Source organism: Mycteria americana, chromosome 1, assembly GCF_035582795.1.
Source record: "Mycteria americana isolate JAX WOST 10 ecotype Jacksonville Zoo and Gardens chromosome 1, USCA_MyAme_1.0, whole genome shotgun sequence".
Taxonomy (NCBI): domain Eukaryota; kingdom Metazoa; phylum Chordata; class Aves; order Ciconiiformes; family Ciconiidae; genus Mycteria; species Mycteria americana.
In genome coordinates, this window is record NC_134365.1 from 128,065,618 (window position 1) to 128,083,006 (window position 17,389).

Here is a 17,389-nt window from a genome sequence, read left to right on the forward strand (position 1 = left end):
GGTTATGGAAGAAAGCCTGCAAATGTGACCCCGCAAGACCCTAGCAGCTCAAGAAGTGAATGGGATATGCGAAGACTTCAAACTTTTTTCTTAATCTCATGACTTGAGGATCTGACTCATGATTTTTGAACACTTAAGGCTGGCCATCTGCAAATTGCTGAGCAACCGGAGCAGTTAATCTTGAAAAGTGCAGACTGTTCCCCTGCGCTGCTGCCCGCAAAGTTCTCCAGGCCTGCGCCGGCAGCCACTGCCACCCTGGATGGGATGGGAGGCGGCAGCGGCGTGCTTTCCCTGCGTGCTCCCACCTTGCCAGAGAAGGGACGGAGGGAGCTCGGCTCTTCCTCCGCATCGCGCCCTCGCTCAAGGCAGCCCCGAGGCCAGCAGCGGCCAGAGGGCGCAGCCGGGGCTGCCTCCCCCCGGCCTTGCAGGCGACGCTGTCCCGGCCAGCTCGCTGCCCTGCTTGAGGTCGGGACGGCGCCGCAGGTCCGGGCACACGGCACCGGGCGGGGGACCCCGCACCTCCCGCCGGGCCAGGGCACTGCCGGGCGATTGCCGGAGGCCACGTCGGAGGGGAGCTGTGCCGCCGCCCGCGGGCGGGAGGAGCCCCTCGGGGGGCAGCGGCGGGGCAACCGACGCCGGAGCCCCGGGGGACGGAGGACAGCGTCTCCCAGCCACACGCCCGAGCCCCTTCCCGCCCGCTACCGCCGGCGGGAGGGGAGGCGAGGCGGGGCGGGGCGGGCGGCCTGCCCCGGCGGCGGCGGGAGGAGGAGGAGGAGTCTCCGGCGGCGCCCGGGAGCCCGCTCGGAGAATGTCTCCGTCCCACTCCTCCTCCTCCTCCGCCTGCCCCTTTGCCGCGCAGCCCTCAGCCGGGAAGGGCCGCCGCCGCCGCCGCGCAGCATGGGGAGCCGCTGGCTGCGCCTCGCCGCGCTGCTCGCCCTGGGCGCCTGCCCCAGCCTGGCGTACGAGGGTAGGGAAGGGAAGGAAGGAAGGGGGCGGCGGGGGCCGGGGAGCCCCCCGCGGCGGGGCGGCAGCCGGGGGCGCGGGGGGAGCGGGGAGCGCGGCGGCGGAGCGTCTCCTCCCGCCGGGCAGGAGGGCGCAACCCGCCCGCGGCCGCGCCTCGGCCCGGGGCGCCGGTGGGGGCGGCGGGGCAGTGCCGCGGTGCCCCGGCAGCCCGGAGGGGCGGCCGGCCGGGGGGCCCCGGGGGGCCCCTCGCTGCTCGCTCCCCGCCCGGAGCGCTTTGTCTCGTCCTCCGTCTTGTCCTTCCCTCGGCTCGTCCCGGGACGGCCGTCAGCTCGAATGAAGCCTCATCCTCCGTTTAGAGCCCCGGGTTATTAGGCGCGATTAAAACTTGTATCTCTTTTGGGTTTAAACACGCGGAGTGCAGGTTGGTGGAACCCCATCGCATTCTCTCACGGGGCATCGCATTTGCATCGCCGTGCCGTTATCCTGGCAAACTTACAGAGCACTGACAAAGGAGAAGACACCCACTCGAAGTCGCTTGAGTAGAATAGAGACTCTGTGTTGTCCTTAATTGTAAAGGGGGGGCGATTACATGTCTGATCTGCCAGCCCTGGCCCCAGGACCTTGGCACTTACAAGTCTTTCACCAGTTTTTGTTGCCTGTGGGTGACTGCGTGTGCAGAAAGCTAATCTCAGTTTCCAGTGGGAAAAATGAAAGGGTGAATCTGGCAGGGTTCTTACGCTTCTAGTAATTAAAAAAAAAAAATGCTTATGCTATTTCACTTCTAATTATTTGCACTTGCTTTAGCAAAATTTGAAATAAGCTCAAATTTATGTCCATTTCCATGACAAAACGAAATCGGCATGTAGGTCTGCCTGTTCTTTTAAAGCAGCTGCATCTTGTCAGATTAAACATCGCTGACTTGGTGGACGTTGCAAGCAAAGCCAGCGTAGACTGGCATGCAGTGGTGGTTTAACAGGTGTAGTCAATGAAAATTTGTGGTCAGAACAGAGCCTTCAAAGTAAGTGGGTATCGCTTCAAATTGAGGTGCATCGCTGTGGGTTGACCGTGAAGAGAGGCAGTGAACAGGTGAGAAAGGTGTCTAATACAATTCTCAGTTGTGCCTGCAGAGAACCTCCCTTTGTTGGTGATACCTGGTTTTTGTACCCAGGAGCTATCCTTACTTCAGACATAGTTCTGCCCGTGGAGGGGCATAAAATGGCATAATGATGGTATTTGTGAGTTGAAGTTAGCTTTTCTTATTTTCGTTGGCATGCTTCACATGGCTTCTTTCCAACACGAAAGATGCTGGAACACAGGTTTATGCTCTTTCTTTACAAAACACTAAGGTATTGGACACATCAGTTGCTAAATCAACAAAGACAACAGAAGTTTCTGTCCTGGCATTTCTCTGAGGACTATTGTACTGCCAAACTCTTTATTTTCTTAGGAAGATGACTGAATGCTTTACTTTGCGGTTCATGTGAATGTTAGTCTTTAATTAGTTTGCAGAGGATGCTAATATCCTGTCCTTCTCTTTTTTCCTAAAAGACCAAATGTAACTTCTCCAATCTCAAAAATCCAATTTTTGCATGTAATCTTCAAGTTGGCCGCACAATAGCCTGCTTGTTTCAGCTTTCACTCATTTGAAAGTCCAATTTTCCTCTTATGCTTAGTGTCAAAGGCTCCAAAGAGCTTAAATCATCAGCAGCTGTATTTGTAAACCCTAATATAAAGTTAAGGTTTCACATTCCATTTCTTTTGTTTGTTTGTTTTTTTAATAGAGAAAATGTGATGCTTTTTCAAATCTTTATTCTCAATATGAAATGTAGTGAAACTGTAAATAGATATTTTCTTTAATGGTACTGTGTTGGTCTCTGTGAACATTGGGTACAGAATGCCGTTAAGTAAACTCGGATAGACTTCTTCAAAAAATCTCCATAGGATGTGTGTGTATGTGGGCCTCCTGAATACAGATTATACATGCACGTACTTTAACGAACTGTTACCAGGAAGTTGACACATGACTATTTTGTAGACAAAGCCAAACAATCTATTTTGGATTCACACAAAATGCTTATTTCTAGTAGTAGATTGTTATTTAAACATCGGAAACAGTCTAATCCGTTCTTGAATTCATAATTTGGTAACACTAAAGTTTTTAGTGTAGAACATTTGTGCTCCATAACCCAAAGACTATGGTGAACTCCACACTAAATAGAAATAATTTACATGCCATAAACAGAGTTTTGCAATCAATATTTGATCGTAGGCAGTCAAAATCAAGACAGTATTCTGTCTGTGAAAATGTCATTGAATTAACTATCTCCTTGGCATTAGGAAGGCAATTGAAAAATACCTGAATGCTTAAAATTCTTAAAATACTTGAAAGCATTTGAAGCAGCTGCTGTATTACCTGTAAGTGGAGTTTCAAATCTTGAAAGGATGTCCATGGTCTTTTTACATTGTTCCATTCAAAGCCCGTGATGCGCTGACAAAATCTCTCTGATGGCACCTCTCAGAGAAAAGTCCGTTTGCTCTTCAAGAACGTTTCGCACCTTTTGGAAGTTAAAACAACTTCAAAACCTTTTCCCTAAGGACTAAGGAGAGAGAGAGGACCTTTGAGGTCTTTAGTGACTCTTTCTCATCAGGTTCTTCTACTCTTCCCCAGAGCTCCTCCCATCTCTCTTTTTTTTTTTTTCCTGGTTTTCTGAGCTGTGAAAAACCATTGTAGATCCTTACCCTGTTGGGCTTGGGCAAAGCATTGCTGACCATCCAGTCGTGCCGGGTGAGGGTACAGCTGTACATACATACATATATATGTACGGAACTCAATTGTGTGGTGTTTTGGGTACTTGGAGGTGAAATCAAGTGGCACCGCATAGTGTAAGACTGTTGTACTCTTGTCTTTACACTTTTAGTAGATGGATGAAAGGAAAAGCTGATCTATGACAAAATTAATGGGAAGTGGTTATACTGCATTAAAAAAGAAACCGCGCATTGGAACAGGATATTGGTGTGAAGGGACCGTGAACCTTGAGAGAGATGCCATTAAAATCACTTGAAGACCATGTAGTATTATAGAACTATTTTCAAAAGCTGTACGAGATTTAATTCAATGAAAAACAATATATATGTGTGGTATGCTTGTAGCATATGTATATATTTGGATTAAATATAAGCAGATGGAAGTCTGGTTGTGGAAAGGGTAGCTCTTCTTAAAGTTGCATTGTAGAGCAAGGGGTGCGTCTGTGGGTGAGACTTCTCAGTGCTGCAGCCGTTCAGAGAGAGGCAGTCCTTGCCCAGTTGAGTTTATACTGTAAATAGACAAGGATAGGAGGACAAAACTGAAGGAAGTAAATATTTAAGATTGCTCAGAGTCGTATGGGAGGCTTCAAAAAAATCTGGCATTGCAATTAACTTGATTCCCACTTGTGTATCCTATCCATCAGACCAAGCTGCAAAATGGTCAAGAAACAGTCTCCAGGCCCCTAAGCAGCTGGTGTTCTGCATTGCCAAGGGTGGGGCCTGTTGTGTCAGCTGAGACTTTTTTTGTTTTTGTTTTTTAAAATACAGCTTGCTGTCTGCCTGTTAATCTTAGGTGACAATTTGTGTAGAAGTATGTGCAGGATCCACTTGTGTGTTTAGTTCTGTGTGCGCTGGTCCCCTGAAGCTGAGGGTGCTGATAGCGAGCTTGTGGTGGACACAGACCTAGACGTTGTGCATGCTGGCTAAGCACAGAACAGAAAGGCGGTGGCTGCCCTCAAATCGCTTGCAGTCCAAGTACAAGACAAAAACCAGCACGTCAATACAAGCAGATAAGTATGTCCTAAGGCACAGCTTTATCTGAAGAGTTGTGCTTTGGACGGGTTGGCTCCCTCTAAATAAGCTCCAGTTAGCTGGGTGGTTGTGTATGAATGAATAAGACTTCCAGCAGCAGGGAAGCCTAATAGAAATTACATTCTCGAGTGACCTCAAATGCAACAGATATGCCATGTTTTATCAATCAATCGTGTTAACTCATCCCCTGATGCTGCTTTCATATTTTCTCATGTGAAGTGGGCCATCTTCATGAGCTGTAGTAATTCCCTACTGAAAACTCCTCATGGCTTTAGGCATTATCAAAGCACTACGTTTCTTTCTGAGTGGTCCTTAAGTAATCAGGTCATTGCATCCTCTGTGCTAGGCCTGCTCAGACTGCTCACTCTTCAGCAGCACCTGGGGGCTTCAGTGCAACTGAAATCTCCAGGGCGAGATCACATAAACAAAGGGTGAAATTAAGGAAAGTTTCTGAGAGGTGCTTTTGATGAGTTGCTCGGCTGTCCTTTTTCTCGCAGTGAAGTACACCTTGCCAAAGAGCACAGACAAGCTAACGCCTTGGGTAGTTAAGTCTAGGCAAGCATTGGGGATGGTACAGGAGGTGCAATAGAACAATCAATGGCAGTTATTCTTCATGCCTGCAAGCTGCTGTATCCCTTTTATTGTTGGTCCACTGCAGACATGCTAGCAGGCACACTGCAAATGCTAGCAGACATGGCACAGGCTTCCCGAACATCTAGAGTATATAAACGCAGTGTTTATAAAAACTTGCCGTTGAGATTGCCATTCATACAGGTGAGGTTCTTGTCTGTGACAAGTATGAATGAGCTCATAACTTGGATTATCAAAAACATTGCTCCTAAAAACAATTTGGAAATGTTGATGTTGAAGTGTGTTTTACTGTAGTCTCCTCGTCTCTCAGACAGTTGAAACCAGTAGTTGTAAATGAATATTACTGAAACACCTTTTTTTTTTCCTCTCACTTTAGAGATATGAATGAGATGGGTATCGATTGGGTCAAATTTGTGGCTGATGAAGGTGCAGGGAACAAGACTTGGCATCCTGTTGTATCAGCATTCAGTTGAATAAGCCACTGGGTTGAAAATTCAGACTTCTTACATATTTGATATAAAATCTTAGGGAGGTTGCTTAGACTTACTTGCTCTTCCTTGCTTTTCCCTGTTGGAGATGCCTGTGTAAAAAGTCTCCTACTTAGATACTGCTGTGTACTGATTTACAGGAAGAATGGAGTTTGGAGATGGGCATGGACTTCAGCCCACGCTGTCAGATGTCTTGATGCACTGTTGATAAACCACAATTGACTGCAGGCCAGAGGGTGTGTGAGGAGCACCATTTGCATGGATGTGCTGTAAAGACACAAATGATGAATCATGTATGAAAATATACTGATGTGTAAAAATATACTTAAATTTTTAGGTACTAATGCAATAGCCTTAACTCTTGAGCCCTGTACACTTTTCTGCTTCTGAAATGGCTGTGTTTGTTGGTTGTTGGTTTGGTTTTTTTTTTTTAATTTGCTATTTCGGGTTATGTTATATGTTAAAAATTATGGTGTGCTGGGGATCGTCCGTTTCGCAAGGCATTCACTTAAATTTTTTTAGCACAGTGAATGAACAGCTCAGCGTAGAGGACATGGCTGGCTGGCCAGCACTTCTCTGCCACTGTTTCTAACTATTGATTATATTTGAAGGGCACTGTTAAGGTAGTTCAAACTGAAAATTTATGCTGCAGTACCTTGAAAGTGGCTCCAAATTACAGGTTTTAACTTTAACGATTCTGATCTTTCCTGTAACTTGAAATAGCCGCTTAAGAGCTCTGCCAGAGTTTGAAACCATTTCAACTTGTCATTTGGCATATCTTTATATGAAGAGAGAAAGGATTTTTGTATTTCTTGAGAGACCCATGGAAATAAATTAAATTTCCCCAAGGTAATACATATGGGAAGCTCAGCTTTGCCAATATCTTCGTTTGGTTTGCCTGAACATTCTTGACAAGATTTGGTTGTGCTTGAGGAAATAAATGGTGTCTTTGCCGTGTAGGTAGCGCACAGAAATATGGAAGGAGTAGTTATGTGGAGAGTAAAGCTCTGTCAAGTGCAACATCAGAATGATAAGAAATCCTTCCCCCACCCACCATTATCTCTAACTAGTGTTTCTTGGCAGCTGCAGGGATTTTTCCTGAGAGAAATGTCTAAAATTACATCCTCCTCTTTGGTTCTGTGAAGACGGAGGGAGAATGCGTTTAGCATGGGAGCACGTTAAGAGCCCGCTACCAGCATGCTGAAGTGAGTCTGTCAAAATACCTTGGTGCTGGACTACTCTTAAAATGAAACTTTCCTGCTAAAAGGCTTATTTGAGGAGAAAGTGTTGCTCATGGGTTTTTGCTTGTTTCCTAAACAGAAGTTACTGGACTGGCTGTGCTGCAGTTCCTCGGTTTGTCTGGCTGGCCTTCATCACCAACTCCTGATTTTTTATTTTTAGTGCTATTTTTGTGCTTTCTTCTCTAGCACTTAGCAGTTGCTACCTTGCAAAAGCAGCTACTTCGTGTGCCTTCATATCCTTCTCAACAGCATCTCTTTTTTTGGTTACTTTTGGGAGTTGTGCTTTCCCTCCAGGGAACGTTAGACAACTGTGGCCTGGTTTTGCCCATCAGGGTGGACGCCTCCTTCTCTCCCCAGCTGTCCTGGCTTCCTCCTACCCATCTCTGCTGCCTGACTCCTGGCATGTAAGACCTTGGGCAGGATCCCTCGCCTCGATCCCTGTTTATTCAGGCGCTAATGCGGTAGGGCCCAGGTCCGGGCCCTGGCCGGGCCTCCTGGGCATGTCAGCAGAGAGATTTCCAAAATGGCTTTCTTCCAAACCGACTCTTGTTCCTGTTTTGCATGGCTGGAAACGTCCCCTCTTCTCTCACCCCGGCAATAGTTTTCATCTCTTTTCTACTCTCCTGCCTGTGTTTTGTAACTTAGCTCTTGACTTTGAGGCGGGCTGCCCAGCTTTCTCGGCTGCCCCCGGGTGTGAGTAACATGGTGGCTTCGCGTGGGATCTCGCAGCGAGTCGCTGCAAGCCTCCGGGGAGAGGGAAGCCCGCTGGCGAGGCCAAATCGGGACACGGCTCACATAAATTCATCCAGGATGTCTTCCTTTACCCTCTCGTGCTATTTGGTGTGAAATAAGCCACGAGGGTGGGACCCATTTTATTGCTTTGGATGGTGCTATCTCTTCCAGCTGGCCTTCTGTGGGTCTTTACTGCCCTGGTTTCAGCTGTCAACGTTAGCTCAGTAGTCGGGAGAGCTGCCGTCCCCTCCCGGCAGCGTGCAGGGCAAATTACAGGCTGGGAGAGGGAAACACCCCCAGCCGTGCCGGAGCGCCGAGCCTCTGCCAGCCTGCGCAACTCGCGCTGCCGGCAGCCGGGCGTTTTTGGCAAAGGTTTTTGCCGTTTGAGCAGATACAGTTTGTATAACCTCACGCTTTTTGCTTGCTCAATGAAACTGTGTTGTCATCCGAGAGCAGATGACATCAGTGGGGTTTGGGTTAGCTGCTCTGAGAGACCAAGTTTTGCTCAGGGCATAGAGCTCAAAAAGAAATGAGAATGCTCGAAATGATGCATGTTCTGGGTTGCTCTTGTGAGACACCCACAACCAAAACGTGCAAGATGCAGATCATAAAGGTTCTTGATTGCATTCATTTGTTTGAAACTGGTGAGTAAACATCTGCATGTGTGTATGGACGTCTTTGATTTGTGTAGTCTTTGGATTGTGACATGCAGCTGTGTCCTTCAGGGAGGCACAGAAGAAACTTCTGCAGCTTCGCAGGAAAATATATAACAATACATTTTATGCTACTGCTGCCTTTTGCTTCAGATCTTGCAGTGGGTAAAAAATACACGTATGTGAGAATACTCCACATACGCAGTTTGGATGATTTAGAAGTTTGTGTTATAAGGAAAGTTTGTTTTGAAGATTCTGAAATTACTGTGGTCGTGTTACAGAAGGAAACCCTTTTTTTCCAGTCATGTAAGATTTAAAATTTATCACACCTCTAAATAGACAGGTTTTCTTACAATTTGAGCAGTGTGATTGAAGACATCGGATTTTATTCTTCCCTACTTCTCGCCCTCTTCTTCTTTTCAGGAAATGCCATTGCCATTTCGGGTACTGGATTTAGACGTGTTGTACATATATCCGCTAAGAATAGCATGGCAGTTTGAAAGTAGTCATATATTCAGGCTTCTCCAGCAGTGCCTTGTCATGCTGCATGGTTTACCCAAAGCCTACACTTACCCAGTGTGGGCTGGCAACATGAGTCACTTAGCAAAGTCTGTCTCCTTTTAGGCTGTACCGTGAGAGTTTTAACCTGGTAGGGTCTGTGGTCTGTCCTGGTGTCCCTCAGAGGTCTTTCGTCAGGCTTCCTGACACTGACCAGCCAGATGGGGGGAGATGCTGCTTCCAACTCCTGCCTCAGAGTTAAATTATAAGCCTATGCCAATTACACTTTTCTTTATAGTTGTCAACTTTAGGACAATGCACTTAAAAATAATTACTTGATTTGAATCTGCCTGTCTTGAGTCCATCTGTTGTGGCTCTCTAGTTATACTGTGTCACTCGTAAGTAAAACAGGCCAAAATTAACATGCCTCCATCCAGCTATTCTTGAAGATTAAGAACATGCTGGCTCACAGACATTCACTGTTCTAAGCTGCCCAGAGGCAGATACCAGAATCATTACGCCTGGCGCCGAGTTACAGTGGCAGTGAAATGTTTAAATAAAAAAACCAACCCAACAGATAATAAAAAGGTTTTTCCCATACTTCACTTTTCTGGGAGAGGAATGGATGTGAGTGCCCCAGAAGGCTACTCGATGCTGAAAGGGGGATCTTTCTTATTACTGTAGTAAGGAAAAAAGGGCTGGCTTGCTGAAGGTGGTTTTTTGTGGAGGTATCTGACAGGTGGTTTGCTTCAACTTTGTACCACTGATTTCTTCTTGTGATGTTAAGGCAGCTGGTTAGCCTGTGTCTGCATCCCCTTTGTAAAATGGTTCGTCCGGAGAGCTTTGACTGAAAACATTCATATAAGGAGCAAGTACTATTATTGCTATTGCATGTACAGTGCATTGTATTAAGGAAAACTGTGTGGGTGTGTTCGGTTATGGAACTGCTACAGGTTGCTCTTGGGTCTCTTCAAAGCTGAAAAGGGATGCCCTGTGCCTGGTTGTGGTCCTGGGCATACTGTGTGCTCTTCTGGCTAGTCTTTCCATTGCCCTCGTTACTGCTTCAGTTACAGCTTCTGGCCGTGCTTCCATTTCAGTAGGCATCAGGAACCACATTTTGAGTTTCTCATTGGTACTTGGCATTTATCGTAACGAGATAGGAAATACATGTCTGGGAGAAATGGGAGATAACCGTAACTGTAAACTTGCTTTGACTTTGAGTGTAAGGAAATTTCCAGTCAAATGCATCAAATCCTGAGTAGTCCTGTAATAAGGGCAGGCGACTTTTGTATAAATGCCAGCAGTGCTGTTGGTATCACTGATACCTTTTTGTCCTTTCCACCAGCACACTAGAAGCTTGCAGTGGTTAACTGGCTGATAACTCATCATCTTTTCGGAAAATACGAACACTGGAATTGTTTTCTGGCTCTGTTTTTAAGAGAAGTGCTTCCGATTGGGGATTCTGTGCCTCTTTCCAACTGAATGTCAAAACCAAGAATATTACACTGTATCTTTAGATGGCTCCCGGGCATTTCAGACCTCCTAGATACCAGTAACAGCACAGGATGGGCGCTGCAGCCCTGGAAGTTCTCTTGTTTTATTCTTATCCAAAATCATCCTTTTGCAATATTTTTGTCTGCCAGTTCGTAGGGTAATCTTTAATATGTGGCATACTTATAAAATGACTCAGACATTTTAGCTATAACATTATAAAACATATATACGTTAAAAAACATATATTGTGCGTACAATAAAAGACAACTAGTAACTCATCAGAAAGATAATGATTGATTTATAGCTGATTTCCCTGTTGGAAGAGTAAACCGGTTTGCCAAAACAGATCAGTACAAAGGAATTGAAAATAAGTCCTCCATTTGAGTTATAAAATATTTCCAAATTTGTAAGCCACTCACAATGAAAATGGGATTAGGTTTATTTGCAGTGGGTGAATGTCATCTCTAAAGCACAACCCTGGTCTCTCTTTACTCTTCAGCCTTTAACAAAGCTATTCTTTATTGCACAAAGACAATGAGAAGGCGGGGTGGGGAACAGAAAAAAATCATATTGTAGTACGTGACACATGAGAATAAATTCATGTATTATTAATGGTTTTTGTGGTGTAGAGCCTTATGGTTCTCAGGGTTCCAGTTCACAGGAGGCTGTGCCCTCCAAAATGTTCTCGGTCTTTCTTGGATGAAGACACTGTGGTAAGTGGGACTGACAAATGGCAACAGAAGTGCACAAAAGGAAGACATAAGTAAGACCTCGTGGCTGCATAGATTAGTTTATTGCACAATTTAAATAAACTTCAACTGGAAAGCCCCACACGCTAGTACTGTTCAACAAACTGCAGGCTCTTCTGCTCATCGCCCTCCTCCTAAGCCCTTGTGAGAGCCAATGCAGCAATTTATGTTTTGGATTATATTTGCTCAAACAGTTCTTTGAAAACCGTCCTATTTAATTCTTAGTCACTTCTAGTTTCCACTGTGGAAGGAGCTGTGAGGAATCCCTGCCATCGCAGTGAGACACTCTGTGTGTGTGTGAGCAGGGGAGGAGGAAGGCTTGGCAGGCTGTACGATACACAGGAGCTTACCAGTTCATACAGGGTTGCATCTCTTTTGGGCTTTTAGTTGTCAGCCACCTGCAATGAGGGTGCTCCAGCCTCATAACAAGCTCCTGAAAATTTTTGAAGGCTGGAGCGTGATTTACGTTGGGGAGCTGGCTCATGGACTGGTCCTGCTATAACAGCTTCTCGCCAAGGCAGCGGGTTGTTGAGGGATGGTTGAAACGACCTGCAATATAGCTGCTTTTTCCCGGAAAACAATTTCTGTTCTCAGAGTGGGCTGGATGAGGGAGTTGGAACCAGGGAGCTTATTGTCAGATCTTACTGGAGGTTGCCCTTGGCCTGATTTCTTACTGGCAAATGTTGATTTGTCTCAGGCTGCTGTTGAACTGGTGCCTTTGCAAATAAGAGATGCTGAAGAGCCTGTCCGCTGCAGAAGGGCAGAGCGGTGAGAGGCAAATGGCTGGATGAGCTGCTGTGTGCAGCTTGTGTAACCCCTTGCCTTCTGCTCGGAGTTTGTGCTAAATGTAACATCCCATTTTCTCTGATGTAAAAAGGCCGGTACAGGACTATATATGAACAGTGGGGGAGTAATGCTGATTGTCTTTTGCACGCAAGACACACCACACTGTGGAACTGATTGTACAGTATGTATCCAATTTTGCATCTCGTAGTAAAATTTCATAGGAAAGAAAGGAAAATTTAAATCATGAAAAGAAATCAACAAAAGTCAAAAGCACGTTTGTAGATAGGCAAGTGGATGGACCCGTTGGTTACTATTTGGTCTGTCTGCAGTGGAAATCCATGGGAAATCTTTCACCATTTTTAGTAACATGGGGTCAGATTTGCAAATGGAAGGCCAGAGCACTAAATCAAGGGACCTGGGCACTTGATTTTATTTTCTTGTCTGGGTGGTCCAAATTGTTAAGGCTTTTTCCAGAAGCTATGCAGGTTCCTGAGCTGAAAATATTTTTAGGGGTTTTTTTGTGAAACATCATGTTTGGTTGAGAGGCGTAGAAAACTGTGGAGTCAATATTTTTCAATTATTTAAAAAAAAAAAAGGAGGAGAAGCTTTCAAATTTCTCGTTTCTACATACAAGACTTCAGGGTTAGGGCTGTCTTGGCACTGTGAGGGCTGGCAGCGGGATAGGGACCTCCAGCAGCCCCGTCCCACTGTGCCCAGAGGCAGCGAGCAGAGCTGGGATGGGGACCGACTCCTGCTGCAGGGACAGGGTGGCTCCGAGGCCAAGCCAGGGGCCCCGATGGGCAAGGGGCTGGCAGGGTTGGAGCTGGAGTGAGTGTTACGGGGAGTGATGTGTCTCACGTGTTTGACCTCCAGCTGGATTTTGGGTTAAATTCCACATTATTTGCACTGTATTAATTCTTCGTAACAATTTAGGAAATGGTTTCATTTTTCTGTGGGAATTATTACTGGCTTAGTACTTTTTGTGTGGATTATTATTTCTTTTTTTTCCCCCCCAGTGTGTTTGACATGCTCCCTTTTTACATCCATATCTTCAGTCTGTATGACAAACTTGCAGGTTGTCAGTCGGCTTTTGATGGCAAGCCCTGAAATCTCACAAGTCAGTTTTTCAGACTTTGATGCTTCTGGGAGGAGGAAGCAGAAGTACGATGGCATACCTATCCTGTCTTTAAGAGACAAAACAACGGCTCTTTGCTGTATGTCCCCAGTTGCTTTGAATAGCATATTTTGACACTCAGAAGAAACTTGGTGTGACAAGAATGCAAATGAACCCATAAATCTGTTATTTAAAAATGTCTGTTCTGCTATGAGTTTGGCTTGTTCTTTCTGAGAGCATCTAGTTACTGTCTTCAGGATGCTTATGAAACTTGAGCAACTTTTTGGTACTGAACTGCCTTTGTCGACAACTAAAATTCATAGAAATGGCTATTAAAGGATTATATCCTAATGCTGTTAAGTGAACCCTGACCTCAGTAATTTGAAGCTGTCTGCCAGCTTGCTAGCTGGAGCTGGTCATTCCTGCCAGATGTTGTTCATCAGTGCTAGGCATCAGCCTCCCCTTAACGAAAGGGACCCAGAGCACGGCCATCCTGAGCTAAGGTAGCGACTTCGTATTTTCCTGCTTAACCCCGATGCTTCCCAGAACACTCAGTCCTGATGTCAGGAGGCTGGGGCTGGACTGGCCGCTGTCGATGGCGTGGCAGCTGCAGGAGGTGGTTCCAGGAGCTGCAGGAGATGGGGCATCATCCTTCTTGCTGGGGGCCATGGTGCTGACCGCAGCCTCTCAGTATCTGCTCTTGGCCTTGCAGGATGGGAGAGATGGGGAGAAGGAAAAGGGGTGCTACTGGATATTTGGTAACGGTGTGATGCGGGAGGAGGAGAGAGGTAGGCACGTATGGTCACCGATGCCCTGCGCTAGCTGGGGATGCGATTCTGGTTTCTGCTTCCCTGGGTCGCTTGCTGCCTGGCTGAGCGGCGCGGGGGGCTCTGCTGGAGCTGGGACCGGGTTACCAAGGGAGAGGGAGAAGCCCTCAGCATTTACTGCAAGGACTAGGAAAAATCATGTTTCCATTCTGTCTTCAAGCTCATACCTTTTGAAAAACCTACAGGTTGGCCACGTACACATTCCTCTTCTCTTCAAAAAGGTTTCTTTTAGTGTCCCACTTTAGGTGCTCCAGTCACCTCTGCTGTTTCTGGTGGTGACAGTGGAGTTTCACCCCCCTTTTCCCTCTCCTGAAGGAGCAGGGTGTACTTCTGGAAACACAGCTTTGGTGTGTTGGGGTCAGTAATTTTAAGTTATTATATTGGTATTGCTAGGTTTGTCTTTCCCTTAAACTAGTTTAGGGTTCCAAAGCTTGACAAAATTTAATTTTATGTTGATTTATTTATTTTCTAGTTTGGGGCATTTGAAGTTTCTGAGCATTGTCTTTGGCAGTATGGCTATGTGTGTGTATATATATTTTTTAATATAAAGCTAGTGCTTCTTACAAATCCTGTACTTTCAGCAGATATAATTTAAAAGAATCACCAAAAGATCAAAGTCTATTGTATCAAAAGCCATCAATACAGTATATTTTTTTGTAATACTCTTGTGACTTTTGTGACACGCATGTATCATTGGTGAAACTGGGGCATCTAAGCCAAGGTCCTTACAAATGACCTTGGTAACCACTCTTTCAGAAGGAAACTTGTTTACTCTCTTGTTTTCAATGGAAGTGAGAACTTGGAGAATACCCTTCCGATTGGGAGTTGCCACTGACATGAATATTAATGAAAAATGAGCAAGGGTTTGGAGGAAGTATCTCAAATGTTCCTTTAAAATCTAATCAGCATTATTTTATGCTGGCTGTAGCAAAGAACTTTTGAATCTGCTTTAGGATATGATTAACATTTATTATTTTAAACAAAATGAGCAAGCTGGTTCTCATCAGTTGGTTTATACAACTTCTGTGCTTTTGGTTGTGAACTCCATATTAAATACGGTGTGCTTTGAGGCTGTTTTTAATACTAGTCTTCAGAAATAAATTAAATTCCTACCTCCTGAGTCTTGACAGCAGTTGTTTGCTTTTTCCTTGAATTGATTAGTTTGCTATTAAATTTTAAGTTCCTCTGCACATCTTTTTTTTTTTTTTTAAGTTCCACCTGTTTTTCTGTCGTCTTTGCTCAGTTTTTGACCTGCTGACTGCCCTACACAGCTCTGAGTTGTTCCTTCAGCTCTTCCTCCCTAGTGTAATGCCTGCTTTTCCTCCTTCATGCTACCCTTACAAAGCACTAGTAAAGCATGAATAGTCCTGGAGTCCTTAGAAGTCTCTATTTTTCTTCCAAGAAGGGCATCTAGTATTAATACCAACAGCCCTTAATGCTTTTGTCTGTTTGCAGGTGTCATGGATAAAATAACAAATTTTCTAGAGCAGGGACTTTGTAAACCAATGTTTATGCATCTAGTTTCTCTAAAAGGAAGCTGCTTACATGAAGTGAGACGTGAAGTATGCTGTGACAGACTTCTCCTGGACTGCAGTCATATTTATTCACAAGAAGATAATTAGTGAGAAAATGCAAGCTGACAAGTTGAAGCTAACCTGGGGAGAAGTCCTGCTTGAGCCCGTTGAGGATAATGAGCCACAACAGAAGATACATATTTTTTTTTAGGTGGTGACTTAAGCAGAGAAGGTAGGGGAAAAGTTGCACAGGGGAGAAGTCCTCAGGGGAGAAGTCCTCAAGGGAGCTTGCTGCCAGCGTAGGGTTTACAGTACTTCTGTGTCGCTTCTGACACTGTGTGACTCCGCTTACTAAAGAGCAAGAGGAGATCACAGTCAGTAACTTTACATTTTTCCACTCCCCTTCTGTTTTCTAGGAACTTGTTGGAGAGTTTCCTACGGATTACAGGCAGCTCCTGATGCTGGTTTTCAAGTGTTGGTGTCTGATACTTAAAGCTGAGATTTTTTTCCTAGGGAGCCTTTCTTTTAGTGTCCTCATAAAATCTGAAAAATATTTTTTAAATGGCAGAGCTTCAGAAATAACACGTGACTCAAGGATAAAGAGAAGAGAGGAAAGCACTGTATCTGGTGCTGTAGTACTAAAAGTTAGATACCGAGATGTGCCAGTTTCCACTGTCAGCATTAAAAAAAAAAGATTTCTTCCATCTGTCACCAATTCAGAGTAGATCAGGATTAGTTTTCAGTCTCTTCCTTTGGAAAGTTATCCCAAAGTCCACTGGAACTTGTCAGTAAGGAGACTTTCAGCTTAAGTGTTCTAAATTAAATGCTTAAATGTTCTTAATTAACCAGTTACTAGTATTTCTACCTCTTTTTAGTTATCAATAGTAATATCTCTTTTCAGTCCCTTATTGGCCTTCTATAGGTGGCCTCCTGGTTTTCTGCCTTTTCAATCTGTTCCTGAAATGTAGGCCTACATTAAAGACCCTATAATATCTTAATATAAGGGACAAAAGGCATATTGAGGTATGTTCACAGGAATTAGTTCTCTGGATCTTAAAATATAACAATCTTATCTATATGTAGTAGCATTTGTTTGCCTCCTCAGAGTCCCAGTTTGCTTTTCCACCTGGCAGCCTTCTAGTGCATCTAATGGCACACCTGCCTGCAGTGTACCCTGTCCTCCCATCCTTTCCCCATTGAAGAAGCCGCTGAAGCATCTTGTTTGTGTAGGGCTTTATGTGTAATTCAGGCTTGATTTGTTATAAACTCAGTTTTATAAATTTCATGAGAAAAGTCTAAAAAAAAACAAACAAAAAAAAAACCAAAACCAAAACCCAACTGCTTCTGCTTAGCATAGAAGGTAGCAATGGCCTGTGAGAGCCCTTTGTGCCAGAAGAGTTCATGCCACAGGTGGGGGCTGGTCCTCAGGATCTGCTGTCCTGATGGAGGTGTGCCCTGCCATCAGGGGTGGAAACCACTGCGACATCAAAGCGTGTTCACCTGAATAGGGTTTCATCCCAATGCCTGAGGTAGTCTTTTACCCTTTCAGGTAGCCTGGAGGCAGACTAGTCAGTACGGCTGTTGCGTGAGGGTGGCTGTTGACTTCACCGGTACGCAGCTTATCCGGTTTCCTGGAGGGCTCCAGCCATCCCAGCTCTTGGGAAACTCTGATGAGACCAGGTATGCACAGCTGAACGATGCTGGCAACAGACCTGTGTTGCTTTCTTTCAGTGAGGTGAAAGCTCTCAAGGTCCCTGCCAGCCCATCATTTCCTCCTGACTCCAAATTCACACATCAGTTAGATTTTTAGGATGTGTAAGCAAGATCCATCAGCAAAGCAGCTTTGAAAATAGAGTGCCTCCGGGCAGTGGTCATGCATGTCCTAGGGGGGTCATGCAGTCT

At 45.3% G+C, this 17,389-nt stretch overlaps 1 protein-coding gene across 2 annotated transcripts in view; it reads left to right on the forward strand.

The window, feature by feature from the left end:
* The first annotated feature begins 385 nt into the window (after positions 1 to 385).
* Positions 386 to 17,389, forward strand: part of SRPX (sushi repeat containing protein X-linked) — a 48,889-nt gene continuing 31,885 nt past the window's right edge. For both annotated transcript variants that reach the window (XM_075520511.1, XM_075520516.1), the window contains exon 1: positions 386 to 967. In XM_075520511.1, the coding sequence (XP_075376626.1) occupies positions 898 to 967 (70 nt within the window). In that variant the 5' untranslated portion in view covers positions 386 to 897. The remainder of the gene's footprint in view (positions 968 to 17,389) is intronic.